This window comes from Cherax quadricarinatus, chromosome 17 (assembly GCF_038502225.1).
Source record: "Cherax quadricarinatus isolate ZL_2023a chromosome 17, ASM3850222v1, whole genome shotgun sequence".
Classification (NCBI taxonomy): Eukaryota; Metazoa; Arthropoda; class Malacostraca; order Decapoda; family Parastacidae; genus Cherax; species Cherax quadricarinatus.
In genome coordinates, this window is record NC_091308.1 from 18,705,360 (window position 1) to 18,730,359 (window position 25,000).

At 40.2% G+C, this 25,000-nt stretch overlaps 1 protein-coding gene across 9 annotated transcripts in view; it reads left to right on the top strand.

The window, feature by feature from the left end:
- kkv (hyaluronan synthase-like protein kkv) overlaps positions 1-25,000 on the top strand; it is a 176,435-nt gene that overhangs the window by 133,313 nt on the left and 18,122 nt on the right. For 7 of the 9 annotated variants that reach the window (XM_070085821.1, XM_070085822.1, XM_070085823.1 and 4 more), the window contains exons 5-21: positions 2,634-2,764; positions 8,924-9,086; positions 9,241-9,456; positions 9,749-9,920; positions 10,375-10,547; positions 11,009-11,208; positions 11,887-12,111; positions 12,244-12,484; positions 12,956-13,218; positions 13,736-13,946; positions 14,303-14,503; positions 16,996-17,222; positions 18,094-18,261; positions 20,771-21,085; positions 23,085-23,326; positions 23,735-23,868; positions 24,042-24,202. In XM_070085821.1, the coding sequence (XP_069941922.1) occupies positions 2,634-2,764; positions 8,924-9,086; positions 9,241-9,456; positions 9,749-9,920; positions 10,375-10,547; positions 11,009-11,208; positions 11,887-12,111; positions 12,244-12,484; positions 12,956-13,218; positions 13,736-13,946; positions 14,303-14,503; positions 16,996-17,222; positions 18,094-18,261; positions 20,771-21,085; positions 23,085-23,326; positions 23,735-23,868; positions 24,042-24,202 (3,443 nt within the window). Of the gene's footprint in view, positions 1-2,633; positions 2,765-8,923; positions 9,087-9,240; positions 9,457-9,748; positions 9,921-10,374; positions 10,548-11,008; positions 11,209-11,886; positions 12,112-12,243; positions 12,485-12,955; positions 13,219-13,735; positions 13,947-14,302; positions 14,504-16,995; positions 17,223-18,093; positions 18,262-18,653; positions 18,960-20,770; positions 21,086-23,084; positions 23,327-23,734; positions 23,869-24,041; positions 24,203-25,000 lie in introns of all 9 variants that reach the window. The other 2 variants (XM_070085825.1, XM_070085826.1) reach the window with 1 other exon arrangement.

The window sequence follows — 25,000 nt, forward strand, 5'->3', positions numbered from 1 at the left end:
CAAACCCACACTTAGAGGGGGGGGGAAGGGTGTGGTCATAGAGAAACGCACACACACGCCTCCAACCTGCTACCTTATTTCCCTGGCTAAGGTCACCTTAGTGAGGAGCAGCCAGCCCTTCACCATGCCCTTCACATATTGTGTAATATCGTATAAATGTCGAGCTCTCGTTGTATCCCACGAGGCGCTAAACCCATGAGAGTCATTAAGCACAAAGAGCAGTGCAGGCTCGATCCTCCATCTAATAATCGACGCATGGTGTCTGACCAGTTATGCTCCTTGTGAGACCAAATACCGAGGAGGTACTGTGTTCAATTTCGTGAGATAGTTACCTGAGGTTAAGAAATAGAAATAGGCAGAGATAGTTGCATTTAAGAATTTGCTTTAATTCCTAATTTCGGGATAAAAATATTCTTAACTAGTGGCTGAGAAGTTGCATGCATCCTTCATGATTCTCGCGTAGTCGATAGTCTTTAACCCGTAAACGGTCCAAACGTATATATACGTTTTTTCAACATCTGAAAGTATGTAAAAAAAGTAGATCTTCTTTTTGTTTTTTTTACATTTGAAAATGTGTAAAAAAAACTTTGATCTACTTTTTTTGTTACATTTGAAAATATGTAAAAAACACGAAGATCTACTTTTGTAGCACTACACATGTGAACGTAGATCTACTTGGACCGTTTACAGGTTAAACCCCATTAACCACACTAATGCTAGGTCTTGAGGGTGAGTTGGACGATTACTTACGAGGCGTTGAAATCTCCTGGTTCGCACGTAGCTAATTGCTTGAAATCTGGTTCTCGCGTGAGGTTACAACTGTTTGGTGGAATCTAGAATGGTGACTCAAGACAGTTACTGATATCACCACTGGTGGTGGTGACTGAGGTCACTTGCTGACACTAATACTGGTGGTGGTGAATGAGGTCACTGGCTGACTCCGACATTGGTAGTGGTGGGTGAGATAACCTGCTGATACCAGCATTGATGGTGGTGGCTGAGGTCACTGGCTGACACCAGCACTGACGGTGGTGGCTGAGGTCATTGGTTAACACCAACACTGGTGATAGTGACTGAGGTAACTGGTTGACACCAACACTGGCGGTGGTGGCTGAAGTCACTGGTTGACACCAACACTGGTGATAGTGAATGAGGTAACTGGTTGACACCAACACTGGCGGTGGTGGCTGAAGTCACTGGTTGACACCAACATTGGTAAAATGAGACAACTGGGTCACGTGGGTGCAAGTCCTATTTACACTCCTCACAAATTGCCGCATCAGAGGGGAAAAATACAGCATTTAGCTTCTGTGTGTGTGTGTGTGTGTGTGTGTGTGTGTGTGTGTGTGTGTGTGTGTGTGTGTGTGTGTGTGTGTGTGTGTGTGTGTGTGTGTGTGTGTGTGTGTGTGCGATATCCAACGCCATCACCACCATTAGTAGCACTACAACGATCATCACCACCACCCTTTCCCCCAACCACCACAATTAGCACCAGCACCAAAACCGTTAACACCACCATAAGCATTACCACCACCACCAACCACTACTATTAATATCACCGCCACCACCACTCTTACCACCCCTACTATCAACACCCCCACCAACACCACACCACCAACACCACCCCACCAACACCACCCCACCATCACCACCCCCACCAACACCACCCCCAGCATCACCATCTCACCATCACCATCCCCCACCATCACCATCCCCCACCATCACCACCACAAGTGGCATCTACCTCCAGTTTACCTACTGATGGTTTCAATGATCCTCGCTCCCTCAGCACAGTTTCGGACTGAGCTTCCACGCAGTTTCGGAACGTCTTTAATAAAGAAATCTACTGAATTTAAATGTCAGTTAGAAGTCAGCTGGAAATTTCCCTCATAACTAATGAGAGGGAGTTGAAAAGTCTTGGACCCCCTATGCTTGACGAGTTATTCTTTTTTTTTGTGTACTTATTGTACTTATTGTGGATGCTTATTTTAGATGGATGAATTGCTTCTGGCAGGAAAAGTTTTCTGCCATTTCTTTCGTCATAATTGTATAGCAATAGAACCTCTATGAGTTTCCTCTATGAGTTTCTTAAGTTTTATTCCAAATGTTTCGTTTATTTTTCTATTTCTTCTGTTTTACTTTTTTTTGTCTTCGTTTCCTCCCCCCCCATTCCCTTGTTTCATTATTTTGTTTACGTCATCGGCTGTTTAATATCAGAATGACTTTGTTGAAGGTCGTACTGCTGACAGGAATGATGGCATAGAAACATGGAGTAGATGATGAGTTTAGTGGCATAACATTTCGTTCTATGGGGAATCTTTTTTCAAGTCATGAATTGAGAAACGCTCTACGTCGAGCGAAACGAAACATTGGACGTGTTTCTTTCCACCTGTTGTCTATGTTCCCCATCAGTAAAATGGGTACCTGGGTGTTAGTCGACTGGTGTGGGTCGTCCCAGTCAAAACTTGTTCTACTACTACACGCGTTTGTGTCTTTAATTGGCCACGTGACTTATTATTGCGTCTCATCCTGTGTTGTTTGTTGTGGGTGTGAATAAATGATTTAGAAAAACCGTCAAGTTGATAAATGGGACTCATAGCTAAGCCATTTTAACGTGTTCATTTCGTCCACAGCCAACGAGAAGGACTACATCGCTACGCTGCCTGAGGAGGAGAACGTGGCATGGGCCTGGATGCTCTTTTTCTGTTTCATTGTGCCGGAGCTCGGCACCTGGTTCAGGTCCACCCGCATGTGTGTTTTCAAGGTGAGTGCTGATTCCTCTTACCCTACACACACACACCCCTTTAGGCATGTTTATTTTAATTTTTCGGCTATGACTGAATGCCCTGTACGTCAGTTCTCTTATAGATCATGACGCCCCAGCCTAAAGTGCACAACTGGTCAAACACAGATGCTAGAGAATGTTCTGAGGTTTGCAACAAGATGGTCTCGGAGCTGGAAACTGACGCACGAGGAAACACTGATAGAACTGAATCTTAGAGAATCGTAGAGAATAGAAGGAATAAGAAAGGTATGATAACAGTGTACATGAAACTCGGTGAATTTCGGAGTTAAGACAAGGGAAGGCTGCTTAAAAGGCGGAAATGAGGGATAGCGAGGCATAAAAGTAAGGAAAAACAGCAATGAGCCACAGGGACGTCAGGTAATAACCAGTGTTATGATGGCCACGAAGTGAAATGACCTGGACCAGGAAGTGGTGTAAACTGACACCTAGTACAGTTTTAAGGATAAATACACTGAATGACTCACTGTAGTTTAGCGCTTCACAAAATACATAATACAGTGGTTGTTCTGCATATTGTGATACCACCTGTTTACTGTGATTTGTAAATATATATATATATATATATATATATATATATATATATATATATATATATATATATATATATATATATCTATATATATATATATATGTCGTGCCGAATAGGCAGAACTTGCGATCTTGGCTTAAATATCAACGCTCATCTTGCCATATAGGACAAGTGAAAATTTGTTTATGCAATAATTTCGCCAAAATCATTCTGAACTTAACAAAAAAAAAATATTTCACTGTTTTTGTTTAGTATTAAATTATTGTAAACAAATCTAAAATATATTTAGTTGAGTTAGGCTAAAATAAATTGCGCTTGTTATAATAAGGTTATGTAAGTTTTCTAAGTTCCTTTTGGTGCAAAATTATAAATTTTTACATCAACATTAATGAAAAAAAAATATCTTTAAACGTATAAGAGAAAATTTTAGAAAGGACTTAATTTTAAATGAGTTCTGGCTAATTGACCAGTTTTACATATTCGGCACGATATATATATATATATATATATATATATATATATATATATATATATATATATATATATATATATATATATATATATATATATATATATGTATATATTACACACACACACATGCTTATATTTAATAGGTGTGCCAGGACCTGAGACTTGACTCCCGAAACCACAATTAAGGAAGTATACAGGAGTATACAGTATACATTTATTACTGTGTATTGAGTTTGCCTACGTCAGGGCCGCGTCCAAATCATTCCACTTTTCAACCATTCGAAGATAAAACAAATGCTTACATACCTATGGCAAATTATGTTTTCTGCTTCACCTGTGTCCTCTTGATCCTGGTCCTCTCAATTTAAACAGTCTTTCCTGATGAGTCCTGTCAACAGCTCTTTAGATTTTTTCATGTCGTTATAATGTCTCCATTATCTCTTCTCTCCGATATAAGAACATAAGAAAGGAGGAACACTGCAGGAGGCCTGTTGGCCCATACTAGGCAGGTCCTTTACAATTCATCCCACTAACAAAACATTTGCCCAACCCAATTTTCAATGCCACCCAAGAAATAAGCTCTGATGTGAAAGTCCCACTCAAATCCAACCCCTCCCACTCATGTACTTATCCAACCTAAATTTGAAACTACCCAAAGTCCCAGCCTCAATAACCCAACTAGGTAGACTGTTCCACTCATCAACTACCCTATTTCCAAACCAATACTTTCCTATGTCCTTTCTGAATCTAAACTTATCTAATTTAAATCCATTACTGCGGGTTCTCTCTTGGAGAGACATCCTCAAGACCTTATTAATATCCCCTTTATTAATACCTATCTTCCACTTATACACTTCGATCAGGTCTCCCCTCATTCTTCGTCTAACAAGTGAATGTAACTTAAGAGTCTTCAATCTTTCTTCATAAGGAAGATTTCTAATGCTATGTATTAATTTAGTCATCCTACGCTGAATGTTTTCTAACGAATTTATGTCCATTCTGTAATATGGAGACCAGAACTGAGCTGCATAATCTAGGTGAGGCCTTACTAATGATGTATAAAGCTGCAGTATGACCTCTGGACTTCTGTTGCTTACACTTCTTGATATAAATCCCTGTAATCTATTTGCCTTATTACGTACGCTTAGGCATTGCTGTCTTGGTTTAAGGTTGCTGCTCACCATAACCCCCAAGTCCTTTTCGCAATCTGTATGGCTAAGTTCTACATCATTTAACTTATAAGTACTAGGGTTATGGGCACTCCCAATCTTCAGAACCTTGCATTTATCTACATTGAACTGCATCTGCCACTTTTCTGACCAAGAATAGAGTTTGTTTAAATCCTCCTGAAGTTCCATAACATCTACGTTTGAATCAATTATCCTACCTATCTTTGTGTCATCGGCGAATTTGCTCATATCACTAGTAATTCCCTCATCAAGATCATTGATATATATTATAAACAACAACGGGCCCAAGACTGATCCCTGTGGAACGCCACTTGTTACAGATCCCCACTCAGATTTAACCCCATTTATGGACACTCTCTGCTTCCTGTCAGTGAGTCATGACTCGATCCACGAGAGCACTTTTCCCCCAATACCATGAGCTGCCACTTTCTTTAACAGTCTATGGTGCGGAACTCTATCAAAAGCCTTACTAAAATCTAAGTAAATAATATCAAATTCTTTATCGTAGTCAACAGCCTCAAAAGCTTTACTGAAGAAAGTTAATAAATTAGTTAGACAAGACCGGCCTCTTGTGAATCCATGCTGAGTATCATTAATCAAGCTATGCTTATCGAGATGGCTTCTTATAATCTCAGCTATAATTGACTCTAGTAATTTGCCTACAATTGAGGTCAGGCTTATTGGGCGGTAATTTGACGGTAACGACTTGTCCCCTGTTTTAAAAATAGGAATTACATTAGCCATCTTCCACATATCAGACACTACACCTGTTTGAAGAGATAAATTAAAAATATTAGTTAATGGTTCACAGAGTTCCATTTTGCATTCCTTAAGAACCCTTGAAAAACCCTCATCAGGACCCGGCGACTTATTTTGCTTCAGTCTGTCTATCTGCTTCACAACCATTTCACTAGTGACTGTGATGTTACATAATTTATCTTCTTCTAGCCCACTATAAAAATTAATTACTGGAATATTGTTAGTGTCTTCCTGTGTAAAAACTGAGAGAAAATAATTATTAAAAATCGAGCACATTTCATTATCTTTGTCAGTAAGGTGCCCATAGGTATTTTTAAGGGGACCTATCTTATCTCTAACTTTTGTTCTATAGACTTGGAAAAAACTTTTTGGGTTAGTTTTAGAATCCCTAGCAACTTTAATTTCATGGTCCCTTTTAGCTTTTCTTATCCCCTTTTTAATGTCCCTCTTAATGTCAATATACTGATTCATAAGATGACCCTCACCTCTTTTGATACGCCTATAAATTCCTTTCTTATGCCCTAGTAGATATTTGAGCCTATTATTCATCCATTTTGGGTCATTTCTATTTGATCTAATTTCTTTATATGGGATAAACGTTCTTTGAGAAGCATGTATAGTGTTCAGAAAACTGTCATATTGATAGCTCACTTCGTTACCCCAGTCAACAGATGATAAGTGTTCTCTAAGCCCATCGTAATCTGCTAAGCGAAAATCTGGGACTGTTACTGAGTTATCGCTACTATCGTACTTCCATTCAATGCTAAATGTAATTGATTTGTGGTCGCTAGCACCCAGTTCCTCTGAAATTTCTAAATTATTAACAAGGGATTCATTGTTTGCCATAACTAAGTCAAGCAGGTTATTTTCCCTTGTAGGTTCTGTCACAAACTGCTTCAAAAAAACAAACAATCCTGAACTACTTCTAAGAAGTCGTATGATTCTAAATTCCCAGTCAAGAAATTCCAATCAATATGACTAAAGTTAAAGTCTCCTAGAATTACTACATTATCGTGCCTTATGGCCTTAACAATTTCCTCCCATAGTAGTCTCCCTTGGTCCCTATCTAAGTTTGGGGGACGGTATATCACTCCTATAATCAGTTTTTCATGCCCCTCTGAAAATTCTATCCAAACAGACTCTGTATGTGTTACTTCAGACTTAATACCCGTTTTTATGCAACAGTTCAAGCGATCTCGGACATACAATGCCACCCCACCCCCCTTCCCGATACTTCTATCTACTTGGAACAATTTAAAACCCTGAATATGACATTCCGCAGGCATGTCCCGACTTTTTGAATTAAACCACGTCTCAGTTAAGGCAAATACATCAATGTTACCTGCAGTAGCAACTAATCTCAACTCGTCCATCTTATTCCTAGCACTACGGCAATTAGCATAATAAACATTGAAAGACTCTCCTTTCTCTTTACCCTTCCTGCTCATTTCTGTTTTTCTACTAAACCTATTACTGTCCTTATCACCCAAAGTCCCTGGCTTTTCAATATCTACCTCGTTCTGCTTATTACTAGTTCCCCTAGAACTCGTAATATTACTACACTGGGACTTCACTGTTTTCCTGCCAAAACCCATACCACTAACTATTCCTAGTTTAAAGTCCTAACTGCTCCCTCCACTGCAGTTGCCAGTGCTCCCACCCCAGACCTAGATAAGTGAACCCCATCCCTGGCATACATGTCATTTCTGCCATAGAAGAGGTCCCAGTTGTCAATGAATGTTACCGCATTTTCCTTACAGTATTTGTCCAGCCAGCAATTGACACCAATTGCCCTGGACAACCATTCATTTCCAACTCCTCTCCTTGGCAAAATACCACATATGACAGGGTTCCCACCCTTACTCCTAATTATTTCTATTGCTGACCTATACCTGCTAATCAGGTCTTCACTCCTACGTCTGCCAACATCGTTGCCTCCAGCACTGAGACAGATAATAGGATTGCTCCCATTACCTCTCATGATGTCATCCAGACGGCTAACAATATCCTCCATCCCAGCCCCAGGAAAGCAAACTCTCTGTCTCCTACTCCTGTCCTTCAAGCAGAACGCCCTATCCGTATACCTAACTTGGCTATCCCCAACAACAACAATATTCTTACCTTCCTTGGTGTCGTTCGTCGTGATGTTCCCAGTAGTCGACTCACATTCGTCGGGTAGCACTGAGAATGTATTAGATGTTTCCACAACAGTTTCCACGGCAGTCTCTTTCTTCTTCATCGTTTCTACCTTTCCATTCGTCTTCTTGATCGTCAACTTCGTTCCCTGCTGTCCAGCCACTGACCAGTTTCCCTTCTTGACCTGAGGACCCAAAACAGGAGGACTACTACGAATCTTCTTGTTTTCCTCGGTCAGTCGCCGAATCTCCACCTTCGCTAACTTCAATTCTTCCTTAAGCTGTTGGTAAAGTTGCTCGATGGAGGGCATCTTGCTTCAATTCGTAGAGAGCGCGCAAACAGGTCTTCACAGAGCTAAGTACACGTTATGGTCATGTTCGCCACTGCGCGCGCGCGTGTATGTGTGTGTGTGTGTGTGTGTGTGTGTGTGTGTGTGTGTGTGTGTGTGTGTGTGTGTGTGTGTGTGTGTGTGTGTGTGTGTGTGTGTGTGTGTGTGTGTGTGTGTGTGTATGTGTGTGTACTTACCCAAATTATATTCATTGTTTGGGGGGATCGAGACTCAGCTCCAGGACCCTCGTTCTGGACTACTTGGAATGGGTATCACTGATTACTGTCATCTTGCGTCTTATCATATCCCGACTCAGAGACCAAAGAAATACTTTCATATATCCCTATGGATGGTCTGCGTCTCCATCTCCCAGTGTTCCCTTGATCCTGGGCCTCCTAACTCAATGAGTCTCTTCTTATCTGCATTATCTATTCCCTTTAAGATTTTGTATGTCATACTCATGTCTTCCCAGTCTTTCTCTCTGCCAAGGTCACCAGATTCAGTTTCACCAACCTTTGTTCATAGTGTATCCTGCTCAATACAGGTACTAGTCTGGTTGCAAACCTTTGAACATTTTTGAACTTCTTCACTTGCTTGTTTGTATGTATGTTTGGTTCGTTTCATTGAGAATGCGTCAGATATAATTGGTGGATAAAGAAGATGCTGTACGTAACCAAACAAATCCGTTCTTCTTCCTTGAGCAGTCCTGGAAGAAGCCGCCGTTCGGTGACTTTTTCTTCGTGTGGCTGTTCGAAACTATGCACGCTGTGGGCACGAGTCTCCTGGTGTACATGGTGCTGCCGGACCTCGACGTCATAAAGGGTGCTATGCTCACCAACTGCGTCGCCTTCATCCCAGGGCTCTTCGGTGAGTATTTCTCAGCGTAGCTCACTTCTAGCTCGCGAATCTTAACACAAAGAAAAATAAATACAAATACTATGCGCTACGCTAAGTAAATTGAAGATACAAGTCGGTCTGTGACTAACCTTCCTACACGTTTGCTGTGGTTTGTCTCCAACAGGACTTTTGTCGCGCACGAAGAAAGAGTCCCGTGTAGCGTTGAAGGTAATAATGGATCTGGTGGCTTTGGCTTGCCAAGTGACGGGGTTCGTGGTATGGCCCATCGTGGAACACGGAAAGGATCCTAACAACTGGAGGATCTGGCTAATCCCTCCGGCCATCTTCCTAACCTCCTTCGGCTGGTGGGAGAACTACGTTGACAAGCACTCAAAATTCTGTGAGTTCTTTAGAGAAATATGTATAAATTTCGATGCATATGACCTTTTTCTTATATCAATATCTGATGTACAACCACTGTTAACAAAGACTTGGACTAGGCTTGACGTGCTGCCAATAGTTTTCTGTCATATGTTTCCGCTGTATTGTAAAATTATAGTTCTGCATAATAGAGGTATCGCAACCAGGGTGGTTTATCTGAGGTGCGATTACTGCTATTGTAAAAGTCACAACTATAAAATGCTGCATTTTGTTTATTTCGATGATGTAATAACCTTGATCGGATTGTGCAGCGGTGATCAAGTACTTCGGAGGCATCAAGGAGCGGCTGTGGAGGACCCGCTACTTCAGTTACGTCTTCATCTCCCTGTGGAAGTGTCTGGTCTTCTTCACTATCATGATCATCTCCATGAGTACGCGTCTCCAGGATGTTTCTGCCATATTTGACGTGGGAAAAGCGTTCAGGTTAGTATGAAGTTTTCAGAGGGTCCAGTAATATATTTTTTTAAACCTAGTAAGTACTCTCAGACATTGAACAGTGACAATTATAAAAAAAATTGATAGTTCCATTTGTCATGGCTGTTTGACTTTCTAAAAAATTATTTTCCCAATGAGGAATAAACGGGAAATCAAGCAAAATAATATAATGTGGCATAATAAACAGGCAACGAAGTAATTAATAATATTATTAAAGACAATTTTTTATGCCTATTTGCATTTCACACAGGATACATGCAATGAAAGGAATGTCTCTCGGTGATTACAAGCCGAGATTATTCTAATCCATATTTTAGGGATTAAGTCATTCTTGGCTGATGATGAACAGGTTACAGTCCTCGTGTAGTCCTTAGGCTTTAAATGCCATTCACTTTTTGGATTTATGTAGTACTTAATCGAGTCTCTTGGTTGTGGTGATCAGGGTTCACAGCATCAACGTTACGGAGGTGCGAGAGACGCTGCCAGGACACACAGTGCCAGACTTTCCCAATGTGGCACCCCTGGAGAACACCCTGCCCATCATGTCCACCTACGGCACCCCCGTCTACGTCTTCCTCATTCAGGTCCTCACTGCCTGGCTCTGCTACATCTTTGGTAAACAAATTGTCTCTTACCTGTGTGCAATATTGTGTCTACTAGATGGGTCTCTTGCATATAAATATACAGAATGTTAACCAGAGTTTCTGTACGTACTTATGTACAGCATCTTTCCAAATGGCTTCTGTATTTATCTGTGCACATTATGTTTATCAGATGAACTCCTGCGTATCTGTGCACAGTGTTAACCTGGAGGCTTTCATACGTACTTGTGCACAGTATGTTTACCATGAGGCTTTCATACACACCATATTCTCATGAGCTGCACATGGAGTAACGATACTAAGTCTTTGTTAACATAGTATTTACGTATCGTGTTTAACAGATGGTCATCGCACCTAATGAATGCATATATTCATTAATATGTCTGTTTACAAATACTTTAATCTGATGGAAACAAGGATGAAAAGAGTTAAGGTGCTTAATACTCTCGAGTAACAACATTGTGACCACCTCAGGTAAATTCGCCTGCAAGATCTGCATCCAAGGCTTCAGCTTTGCCTTTCCCGTCAACCTGACCATCCCTGTGTCCATCTCGCTGCTCATCACCGCCTGCGGCCTCAGGTTCGACACCGCCTGCTCTTTCGGTGTCATCCCGGAGTACCTCTTCTGGGAGTGCAAGAACGGAGACATTCTCAACGACTTCTTGAACAATGATGTGAGTATTGTAATCGTAAGGTTCTTCTCTCTGCACTAACTTACAGTATTTATAGTAATCTTATTCGTACTCTTCCATGGGTAAATTCACTCGTTGCTGTTTATTTTATTAATATATAATCGTAACAAGCGTGTACGTTTCATTGTGTGTATACGTATAATTCCCTATTTATTAGTTATATATTAGAAATTATAAGAGCAAAGATACACTCGTGGTCTCCCGTCTTCAGTATTCAATTATAAAACTCTGTAGTTAGAGCGGTTGTTACCTTCTCATTGATCACGTTGCAGCAGTCTGGCACTCGGTAAAGAAATAATTTCTATTGTTCTTTTAGCATTGCTCGTTTTAAATTACACTGTGGCCTCGTGTTTCTCCTGCTGATGTTAATTTTTTTTTAATCTGCGTTTTAATGTCTATATAATCTCACTGACAGTGTGTTGTCTATATTACATCCTGGTCCCTTTCTATTTGATGTATTTTCAACATTTGATCATACCGTGTATACTCTCCGTGTGGCCACTTTCAGCTCACCCCTCTGCTTGTCTGAGACTTAACTAAGTTACATTCCATTGTCCATTTGCCACTATGCTTGTTTAACTTAATTCTTCTAGTTCGTCTTTTATTCCTTCCTTTCGTTGGTATATTCACTTGTAATTAATATCACTGTTACTTTGGCAGTATGCATGGGTATGGCTCCTGTGGCTTCTGTCTCAGACATGGATTACTCTACACATATGGACGCCCAAATGTGAGCGTCTGGCCTCCACGGAGAAGCTGTTCGTCACGCCCATGTACAACTCTCTCCTCATCGACCAGTCACTGGCCCTCAACCGCCGACGAGACGACGAAGGCGACGTGAAGACAGAAGATCTCAACCTCAACGCTGACGAGCATGAGAACGAGGTGCGAAATCAGATGTGTAATTAGCTACAAATGGATTCATTTGTAACACTGGCTGGTATTTATTTCAGTTTTGTGTTTACGGCTCCAAAACGCGCTGGCATAATATATTAAACAATACAATGCATCTCTTAGGTTTCTCAGTACTACGAGACCATCTCCATCCACACGGATTCTTCCAACAACAACGCGTCCAAGATCAAGTCTTCTGACCACATCACCCGCATCTACGCCACAGCCACCATGTGGCACGAGAACGAGGAAGAGATGATGGAGATGTTGAAGTCAATCCTTCGTATGGACGAGGACCAGTCTGCTCGCCGAGTGGCACAGAAGTACCTCAAGATCGTCGATCTGGATTATTACGAGTTCGAGAGTAAGAAATATTCAGTTACATCACTTAAACTCTTTCGAAATTTTATTTTTATTCAAAAACACTTTCTTCTGTTTTGGTTACCTTATTCTTGGTGTGCACACCAACACACCAACACAACACCAATATAGCGAATGCTTCCTCTATTTTAAGTGATTTGTGCAAAATAACATTTTTATTCGTCTTTGAGAGTAAAATAATTGTATTTTGAATTCCAACATTTTGGAACTCTAGCTGAAACATTTGACTGATATACAAAGTTATCCGGTAAGAAACCATAACATCAGTACCACAGTGATTTTCTTTTAAAAATCTAGTAAAAATCTTTTAGAAATTATAAGAAAACTCAGAGGCGTACTTTACAAATAAAAATCCTTAGGACCAATCATCCATGGCAACCAGCAAATATTTTTGACCATCCGATCTTTAAAATACATAATCTTTCATATCAGTATACAATCTTTACATTTCCAGCCCACGTCTTCTTCGACGACGCCTTCGAAATAGCTGACGATAACGAAGACGAAAATGTTGTGAACCAGTTCGTGAAGCTGCTGGTGAATCTGATGGACGACGCTGCCACTCACGTTCATCAGACCAACATCCGCATCCGACCGCCCAAGAAGTTCCCCACTCCATATGGAGGACGTCTTGTGTGGACTCTCCCTGGCAAGACCAAGATTGTGGCCCACTTGAAGGACAAAAGCAAAATTCGACACAAGAAGAGATGGTCTCAGGTGAGGTCGAACTCCAAGAGATCACTCGGACAAGGACTACAGTTATAAATTGTACTGATAATGGACAAATATTGTATTATAACATTAATTTGGCTTTATATAGATGCATTACTACATATAACCCGCAAGTAGGAGACTCAAACTTACGATGATGTTTCGGTCAGACAGATCATTAACTAGTCACGCAGAGGCGCGAAGGGAAGGGAGACAGAATATATACTAGTTAATAGTTCAAGTCGGACCAAAACGTCTTCATAGGTTTGAGTCTCCCATGTACGGGTTATTTGTGTATTGTTCCAGTCACGGTATTGTGCCTTTTCATTCTTAATGTATTACTGACATAAGCTAACAAGAAACACTGTTTCAGTAATTTAAAAATCAATACTAAGGTTAACTTTAGTACTTATAATATATGTGAAGATCTAAACCCGTGTGGATCATTCAGCAGACGCCCGTGCGTTAGGATATGTTAAAATTTCTGTGTTCATTTCGTTGATCGTGTTGGATGTGATTGCAGGTGATGTACATGTACTACCTCTTGGGCTTCAAACTGATGGATCAACCCATCTCAGTGGACAGAAAAGAGGTCATCGCCGAGAACACTTTCCTGTTGACTCTGGATGGAGACATCGACTTCACCCCGAGCGCTGTGGCTCTGCTGATCGATCTCATGAAGAAGAACACCAACCTGGGTGCTGCTTGTGGACGTATTCACCCTGTCGGCTCTGGTGAGTGAGAGACCAAGAGCTGGGAGAGAGAGAGAGAGAGAGAGAGAGAGAGAGAGAGAGAATGAGTAATGAAAAGGAAGATAGAACACCTTATCTGTCTGGTGAGGACCGACTATAATGTGTAGTTCGACTTCAGTCACTGCTACTACTACTACTATCTCCAGTATGTTCTGACTGGTTTCCTGATTAACTGATGGTTCTCGGTAGATTGTGAACCGTGAACTAGAGAGAGAGAGAGAGAGAGAGAGAGAGAGAGAGAGAGAGAGAGAGAGAGAGAGAGATTGTGTGTGTATGTGTGTGAGATCAGTACTTTAGTACAATGGGTAATTATTTCCCTACATTGACGGTGTGTTCAGGTGTGATGGTGTGGTATCAGATGTTCGAGTACGCTATCGGTCATTGGCTGCAGAAGGCCACTGAGCATATGATCGGCTGTGTCTTGTGTAGTCCCGGCTGTTTCTCCTTGTTCAGAGGGAAGGCTCTCATGGACGACAATGTCATGGCCAGATACACCACCAAGTCTAGTCAAGCTCGTCACTATGTGCAGTACGATCAGGGTAAGTAGAAAGGAAATTTGAATCTAAATTATGAAACCTCATTTTTTTTGCAAGCCAACGTCAGCATTGTCATTTTTATGAATAATAAATAAATAAATAAATATATATGTATGCAATAAGATCACAGTAAACAGGTGATTTCAGAATATGCAAAACAACCACTGTGAAAAAATAGAGAAATTCCAAGCGCTTTCGTGACTACTCACATTATCAAGGAACAATAAAAGCAATGCATCAAAGGAAGGCATATAAAGGGTCTAGACCACACCTCACTACCACATCCCACAACAAAGCAACACCTGACGCCCGACTCATAAGAAAGAGAGCACTGCAGCAGGCCCGCTGCCCCAACTAGACAGGTCCTTCACACAACCCACAAACTATTCTACCCAAGAATTAAGAATTTTAAAATTGATTATTTGTCCAATGTATTATTAAATTCTTCCCAAATTCTATTTATTATAAATGGATCTAATTTATAAAAACCAAAGAAAATATTCGTATTGTCAAAAATGCTTTTTATGAAACACGATTCAATTATAATCTTGTCGACCATGGACTTGCTTGATACAACTTTCTCAACTTTTTGAAAATCAATTGGATGGTTAAAATCTCTCACATGAATAAATAGAGCATTGGAACCTTGTCCAGTTCTAATGCTATATTTATGTTGTTTTAATCTTAGTTCGAGATTTTTACCAGTTTGATCGTAATAAACTTTATCGCAAATTTTACAAGGAATCTTATAGACACATCCGTCAGCATTTTGGGGGGAATTCTTTATCAAAAGTTTTTTTACTTTATCAAGTTTTTTAAATACAACTTTAATATTAAAAGTCTTAAGAAGAGAAGGCATATCAACCAAGTTTTCATGGTAAGGGAGAACCAACATATTTTTAGTTGAATAAGGCTGGTTGCCCTTTTTGGATTGTAAAAAGTATTTCTAGCAATTTTAAAAGATTTATCAATTACGTTTCTCGGGTATTTCAAATCATTAGCTATTTCATAAATTTTGGATATTTCCTCATCTATGAACTCTGGACTACAAATTCGTAAAGCTCTCAAAAACATTGATGAGAAAACAGACAGTTTAACTCTATCTTGATGTGAAGAATAATAGTGGACATAGGAACAGTTATTTGTAGGTTTTCTGTATATTTAAATTTGAATTCATTATTACCCTTAATAATTAAAACATCTAGAAAAAGGCAATGAGTTATTTTCTTCAAACTCAACAGTAAAGTTTATAGAATGGGCTAAGGTATTTAATTTAAAAAGGTAATGGTGTATATCTACATTCTTGGGCATAAAACACAAAAATATCATCAACATATCTGAACCATTTGGCTTTATTGGGAGGATTGTGTTAAGCAACCTTGTTTCAAAAAATTCCATGTATAGGTTACTAAGAACAGGTGAAAGAGGATTTCCCATTGCCATACAAACTTCTGAGTGTAAAACTTATCATTAAATACAAATTTTGCATCAACAATGCAAAGTTTAATAAGTTTAATGATGGTAGGAACTGGCAATGGTAAATCATAATTAACGAGTTCTTCAGATAAACTTAATAAATCATCAACAGGAACTTTCGTAAACAAGGAAGTAACATCAGAACTATGTTAAAATCATTTAAATCAGCCAAAGAGCTTAATTTATCAGCTAAATCTATGTTGTTTTTAACATTAAAGTTAGAAATTTTGCCAACAATAGGGCTCAAAATGTCAACAAGCCATTTGGATAATTTATATGAAACTGATCCTATGGAACTAATAATTGGTCTGACTGGATTCCCTGGTTTGTGTGTTTTTATTAGTCCATACATGTAAGGTAAAGATGGATTAGTGGAAGTAAATTGTTTGATTAATTCATCTTTGCCTTTCAGTAGAAGTTTTATTGTTTTATTGAAATTGCTGTCAACGGTTTCTAGGGAAGTCTTTCTAAGTTTAGAATAGGTTTCAGTATCATCTGAGAGATTATTCATTTTTTCTTGGTAATCATTTTCTTTCATAATTACTATTGTATTCATTTTATCTGCTTTAGTAAAGCGCAAATTTTTATTATTATTAAGTGTATCATAAGACTTAAAGAATCTTTGAGGGCAATTGAGCTTGCAGTGTTGCGGAAATAGAGCAAGATTTCCTTTTCTATTTCTGGATTTCCTGTTCTATTTGGATTTCCTTTTCTATTTCTGCAACATAGTAAGCTCCTGATGATGTGTTTATTGCAACACGAAAGTTCTAGAGCTATCATTCATCTCCCTTGTGGTTATTTTGCATTTATATGTTATATAAAATATGCATCCTACAACATTAATAACTGGTCAGTTATGACCAGTTGTGAATGTTATGTCCTCGTGTTTAATTATTCAGATTAACACATTTTTGTTCTTACTGATATTTCCATATAGCGAACAAATTATTTTCTCAGATACTTTAATAATGTTATAAAAGAACTGCAGGAATGAAGGAATGACTGTGTGTGTGTTGCAGGGGAAGACAGATGGCTGTGCACGCTGTTACTGCAACGAGGTTACCGTGTAGAGTACAGCGCCGCCTCCGACGCTTACACTCACGCCCCTGAAGGTTTCTCCGAGTTCTACAACCAGCGGAGACGGTGGGTGCCCTCCACCATGGCCAACATTATGGATCTGCTGCAGGACTACAAGAAGACCATCGAAGTCAACGACAACATCTCTTTGCCTTATATTTCTTACCAGGTACGGAAATGCTGCTCACTTACCAGGTACAGCAGTGCTACTTCACCAGGTACAGCAGTGCTACTTCACCAGGTACAGCAGTGCTACTTCACCAGGTACAGCAGTGCTACTTCACCAGGTACAGCAGTGCTACTTCACCAGGTACAGCAGTGCTACTTCACCAGGTACAGCAGTGCTACTCACCAGGTACAGCAGTGCTACTCACCAGGTACAGCAGTGCTACTCACCAGGTACAGCAGTGCTACTCACTACTTTCGTTGCATGCAACCTGTCTCTCATAGGTATACGTGCATTACAACAACGATGGTTGGCCACAAATTTGACTTAACTTCTCTAGTTATGCTGTTAAAGGTAGATTAGGTAAATGTAAATTAACTAAAATTAACAAACCCTAACAGACCTCAAGTGATAAATGTTCTCTGGATGTAACAGCGGCCGGATGAACACGATTAAGACTCTCCAAAACAAAAATCGGGAAAGCAACATTGTATCAAAGTGACGACGTTCACTTTATAGACAAGTTTTCTCAGAAGGATGGGATACCTTACATACTCACATACCATGGGGTTAGAACCCATGGTATGTGAGTTAAGCTACAGGCCAGTGCGTAAACCACTAGGCCAGTGGTTTACGCAATGGCCAGTGGTTTACGCAATGGCCAGTGGTTTACGCAATGGCCAGTGGTTTACGCAATGGCCAGTGGTTTACGCACTGGCCTGGAGTTTTACGACGCACTCACTATGGGTTGTAACCCCACCTGTACCGCGGTTTGTTTCCATTCGTGGTATCACGATTTCGTAAGTCTTGTTATCATGTAGTTTTATTCATGTATCCGTCTTTACTATGTAATAAATAATGTCATTCCTTGCAGACTATGTTGATGGCTGGCACCATCCTGGGCCCTGGCACCATCTTCCTCATGTTGGTGGGTGCTTTTGTGGCAGCCTTCAGGATCGGCAACTGGCTCTCCTTCCAGTACAACATCATCCCAATCCTCTTGTTCATGGTTGCTTGTTTCGTCCTTAAGTCTAGCATCCAGGTACAGTATTATTATTATTATTATTATTATTATTATTATTATTATTATTATTATTATTATTCTGTAGATCAAGCAGATCATATGAGCGTAAGTTTGTATATTATAAAAGTTTAATTACAATTTCATATATATGCAAAGTTTCTTCTTACCTAAAGTAATTGTAATGTATTTATTGGTTAATTTCAAGAGTATTTTATATTTTAAGTCTTGAAGATAAATGTGCATTTCTGTGTTCTGTTAACTCCTTTGCCCACTTGCGTGTGTGTGTGTGTGTGTGTAACATGTTCTGTGTTGGCTGTGGGAGCCTCTGTATAACCATGTCCCTTGTCTCGTGTCCCTGTTTTTGTACGTGGCGTCCACAACCTGTCCTCCCTACACCGTGGCCACAACAGCTCATCGTGGCCCAGATCCTGTCAGCCAGCTACGCCTTGATCATGATGGCTGTCATCGTGGGTACCACACTCCAGCTGGGCGAGGATGGTGTTGGCTCGCCCTCAGCTATTTTCCTGATCGCCCTCTCCGGCTCCTTCTTCATCGCTGCGTGTATGCATCCGCAGGAGTTCAAATGTATTATCCCCGGTCTATTGTACCTGCTCTCCATCCCTTCTATGTACCTCCTGCTCATCATCTATTCTCTCATCAATCTTAACAATGTCTCGTGGGGTACGCGAGAGATTGCCACCAAGAAAACTAAAAAGGTTTGTTAGTTGTATCTATGCTATGGCAGAATAAGTGCATGGGGACAACAGTGGTCTAGTAAGTGTATGAGGACAGCAGTGGTGTAGTAAATGCATGGGGACATAAGTGGTCTAGTAAGTGCATGGGAATATCAGTGGTCTAGTAAGTGCATGGGAACATCAGTGGTCTAGGAGGTGCATGGGTACAGCAGTGGTCTAGGAAGTGCATGGAGACAACAGTGGTCTAGTAAGTGCCTGGAGACAACAGTGATCTAGTAAGTACATGGAGACAAAAGTAGTATAGTAAGTACATGGAGACAACAGTGATCTAGTAAGTGCATGGGAATATCAGTGGTCTAGTAAGTGCATGGGAACATCAGTGGTCTAGGAAGTGCATGGGTACAGCAGTGGTCTAGGAAGTGCATGGAGACAACAGTGATCTAGTAAGTACATGGAGACAAAAGTAGTATAGTAAGTACATGGAGACAACAGTGATCTAGTAAGTGCATGGAGACAGCAGTAGTCTAGTAAGTGCATGGAGACAACAGTGATGTAATAGGTGCATGGAGATAACAGTGACCTAGTAAGTGCATGGAGACAACAGTGATGTAATAGGTGCATGGAGACAACAGTGGTCTAGCAAGTGCATGGGTACAGCAGTAGTCTAGTAAGTGCATGGGCACGGCAGTTCCTGAGTGCTGGCCCTAGGCCAGCCTCGTACAAGCAGTCGATGTTACTGGCCTGATGTTCTTCAGCGATGTGGTCACTTATTAGTGGTTGCAGGGGGGAGAGGGTGTCAGATTACGGCTCCTGGCCCTGTTTGTGTTTGTGGATGCGTGAGATGTATTTCTGATTCGTCTTGTTTCTGTCACAATTGTTTCTGCCACTTTGTCATTAACACAGCAGCCACTTTGTCACTAACACAGCAGCCACTTTGTCATTAACACAGCAGCCACTTTGTCACTAACACAGCAGCCACTTTGTCATTAACACAGCAGCCACTTTGTCACTAACACAGCAGCCACTTTGTCATTAACACAGCAGCCACTTTGTCATTAACACAGCAGCCACTTTGTCATTAACACAGCAGCAACTGTGTCACTAACACATCAGCCATTTTGTCATTAACACAGCAGCCACTTTGTCACTAACACAGCAGCCACTTTGTCATTAACACAGCAGCCACTTTGCCACTAACACAGCAGCCACTTTGTCATTAACACAGCAGCCACTTTGCCACTAACACAGCAGCCACTTTGCCACTAAAACAGCAGCCACTTTGCCACTAACACAGCAGCCACTTTGTCATTAACACAGCAGCCACTTTGTCACTAACACAGCAGCCACTTTGTCACTAACACAGCAGCCACTTTGTCACTAACACAGCAGCCACTTTGTCACTAACACAGCAGCCACTTTGTCACTAACACAGCAGCAACTGTGTCACTAACACAGCAGTCACTTTGCCACTAAAACAGCAGCTACTTTGTCATTAACACAGCAGCCATTTTGTCACTAACACAGCAGTCACCTTCCATTAACCCATCAACCTTTCCTTTCCTAACACAACATAAACTTTGTTACTAACACAGCTGCCACTTTACTATCGCATCGGCCACTTTGTCATTAGTAAATCAGCCACTTTACCACCAATGCACCATCTATTCCCTGCCACTAACACAGAAGATATCCTCCTGCCACTAACTCACCGGCAAATCCCCTGCCACTAACACGCCGGCAAACCCCCTGCCACAAACACAGCATCTAACTTCTGCCATTAACGAACACCCTCATCCTTTTCTTGCTCGCTCTCAACCACGCTGGGCGTGCAGATCTCCGTAGCGTACGTACTGACGGCCGTGTACGCCCTCGTCATGATCGTGGTGCTGGTGGGGATGTTGCTCAACTTCGCCGAGGAGGGCTGGAACACCCCCACCAGTATTTTCTTCCTGGTCACGGTGACATCTTTCGTCGTGACAGGACTTCTACATCCGAACGAGTTAATCTGCCTGCCCTGCGGCCTCGTCTACTACATGGTGGTGCCATCCATGTACCTCCTGCTGCAGATCTACTCCTGCTATAACCTCAACAATGTGTCCTGGGGCACTCGCGAGGTCGCCACCAAGATGAAGAAAAAGACCAGAGAGGTACAACGATCTCCAGAAGCGTATTGACTTACCTGTCGGCTTGTTGTGAAAACCTCTCCTGTGTGTGTGTGTGTGTGTGTGTGTGTGTGTGTGTGTGTGTGTGTGTGTGTTAGTTACCATTTTGTCCAAGGCACATGTCGATTAGACACTAGGCCTGTTGTGGGTGTGTAGGTGTGTAGGTGTGTAGGTGTGTGTGTATGTGTGTGTGTGAGTGTACTCACCTATTTGTGGTTGCAGGGGTCGATTCATAGCTCCTGGCCCCGCCTCTTCACTGATTGCTACTAGGTCCTCTCTCTCCCTGCTCCATGAGCTTTATCATACCTCGCCTTAAAACTATGTATGGTTCCCGCCTCCACTACTTCACTTTCTAGGCTATTCCACGGCTTAACTACTCTATGACTGAAGAAATACTTCCTAACATGTGTAACATGTGTGTGTGTGTGTGTGTGTGTGTGTGTGTGTATGTGTGTGTGTGTGTATGTGTCTGTGTATGTGTATGTGTGTGTGTGTGTGTGTGTGTGTGTGTGTGTGTGTGTGTGTGTGTGTGTGTGTGTGTTAGTTACCATTTTGTCCTAGGCACATGTCGATTAGACACTAGGCCTGTTGTGTGTGTGTGTGTGTGTGTGTGTGTGTGTGTGTGTGTGTGTGTGTGTGTGTGTGTATGTGTGTGTTGTGTGTGTGTGTGTGTGTGTGTATGTGTATGTGTGTGTGTACTCACCTAGTTGTACTTACCTAGTTGAGGTTGCAGGGGTCGAGTCAAAGCTCCTGACCCCGCCAGGTGTGTGTGTGTGTCCACTTGTTATACAGGCCTTATATTCAGTGTTGCATTATTTCCAATGGTTGAGAATTAATTTGTACTCTCTAATATGTCTTTTTTACTTTTTGAGGTGTTGAGACATGGATCCAGGCTGTGTCTCGTAGATAACAGGACTGAGGAATGATTCCTGTTTTTCTGGAACCTGCCATATGTTGTGTTGTATGTGTGAGAGAAGTAAACATTAATAGAAAAGCATCATCTTGTCTACTAACATCGTAAAACATACGATTATTATTATTATTATTATAATCAAGGGGGAAGCGCTAAACCCGGAGGATTATACAGCACCTGGGGGGGGGGATGTGGAAGGCATTCAGGCTTAATTCGGGGAACTGGAGCACAGATCCAATTCCCTAAATCAAGAGCCCCTCACCAACATCAAGGAACCTTCCTTGAGGGGGTAAAACATACGAAATATATTGTAAAACACGTGAAATATGTCGTAAAAAATTAAATGCATAAAATATGTTTAAAATAAATGAAAAATATGGCAAAATACTTGAAAGATATTGGAAAACGTTTAAAATATATTTTGTAAAAGATATGAGACTTGTAAAGCACAGTGACAAGAATAACGTGAAACAACAGCAAAAAAAAAAAAGTGTTGCTAGCCCAGATACATGTGTTTACAGTTGTCTCAGCAGCGACAGTACTACTCTGAGTGAAGGTATACTAACAAGGGCAGAAATGAAGCAAATTTATCCTCGCCAAAGTTATTAATATTTTTCGGCTGTCTGTAATGGGTGATTTTGTCTGTCAGCTGCATAATAAATGTGCTTAGAAAGCGAGTGCATGAAATATTTACAGTTTGTGTTTAGCATGCTGCATGACTTGTTAATGGAAAGATTTACGTTTCGGTTTGTTGAACTAACATCTTAGCGGTAGCATGTATACCTTCTCAGACGTAGACAATATTAACAGAATCTTTGTGTTGCATGCAGCAGACGTGTAGAAATCACATACCAATTTTGACTATTGTATTCCTAACAAAACTAAGTAATGAAGCACAATGTTATATTGTAGTTCATTTTTTTTAAATGAGTGAATTTTGTTTGAAATTAACAATAAAAAATATATTTTGACAGTAGCCATTTGAAATAATGAAGAAAAGGATAATGTTAACAGGTTTTAATAACTAATATTTTTATGTTTGATTTTTGTTGTGCTCGGTGGCCACAATAGGAGCTGGAAGCAGAGAGAAAGGCAGCGGAAGAAGCCAAGAAGATGAAAAAGAAGGAAGGTTTCCTTGGATTCCTCACCAGAGACCAGCAGACGGACGACGAAGGTTCTATTGAGTTCTCCCTGGCAGGACTCTTCAAGATCATCTGCTGCGTCCACCCCAAGAGCAATAACGAACACGATCAGCTCGCTAGCATTGCGAATTCACTCGAAATTCTCAAGAAACGCTTCGAAACAATTGAAGCGTTAGTTTCACTTTATTTCCCCCCTATATGTTTAAGATTCATTGGGCCTTATGCTTAGAAGACATACTGACAAATATTAATGTTTCTAGTTCATTTTCAACCACTCAAACAACCATCTTCCAAGCCTCCAAGCCTCATTCTTGACTGCCAGGTAGCTAGGGCTAGACATATATTTATATATCTTGCATGTAGTCATGTTCCAGGACGCTGTATCATAATATTTATGGAATACAGTATCATCAAGAGCACTTTACATAGCTATCTGCTGAAATAGCCTTGAGCAATTTCATCTTGAGTTCGGTGACTCTCTGCTGTCCTTGTCCTTGACGGCCTAGTTTCCCCTGGATTCCTCCTTAATATAATTACGTCTTTTTCCTGGCAGTCAAAGTATCGTCCTTTTCTCGACAGTCACATGGGTATCGTGCCCAGCACTCGCCGCCGCTCCACACTGCAGACCCGTAATTCCATCAGAGGTGACGGAGTCTCCTCCATCAATGAGAACACCTTGGGCGACTACAGTGACAGCGAGAGCGAGAAGTCTGGTAAGTTTCTCTCCCTCATTACCTACTATTTGCACTGACTAGAACTAATTTCGTATAAGCATTTCAGTAACTGATATTGGGATGTACACCGCCGTGTAATCAAAACGTATCTTAGATACAAACACAAACCACACTGCTAGAAATGTTAATAACAGAACTCTCCCTCTGAGCAGGACCTAAGGAAGAGCGGGATGACCTAGTCAACCCCTACTGGATGGAAGATAAGGCTCTCAAGAGAGGAGAAGTTGATTACATGCCAGGGGCTGAGGTCCAGTTCTTCAAGGACCTCCTTGAGAAATATCTACATCCCTTGATTAAGAACCCGGCTGAACAGGTACAGTGGGAAGGGAATATAGGGTGTTAAGTCAAATTACATACATGCATATATATATATATATATATATATATATATATATATATATATATATATATATATATATATATATATATATATATATATATTATATATATATATATACATATATATGTATATATATATATATATATATATATATATATACATATATATGTATATATATATATATATATATATATAATATATATATACATATATATATATATATATACATATATATATATACATATATATATATATATAAATATATATACATATAAATATATATAAATATATATATATATAAATATATATATAAATATATATAAATATATATATATATATATACATATATATTAGTAAAGGATGAAATATTTATATTAAATGGCTATATATCAAGTTATCTAGTACATTTGTGAATTTATAGAATTTATATAATTTATATGAGATATTGTTGAAACATGACATATTCATAATAATGCACAGTTTACATAACTACTTAAATTAATGTTATATTTAGAGTTTATATTAACGACATTTTAAATCTGCTGTAACTTAAATTTCTTGTTTATAATGCAGGTATATTAATATATAACTTAATATCCAGTAACTTAGTAACAAAAAGTTGAAAATATTAGTTGCCCATAGAAATAGTAGAGAGACTAGAAGCTAAGACATATTTCAAGTGTCATCAAGTTGATGTCAGCATCTAGAATGTCCGTAAGTATGTTCTCTGTTTCACTCCATCACTTTTTCTAAGGCTGTGGCTTCCCACTT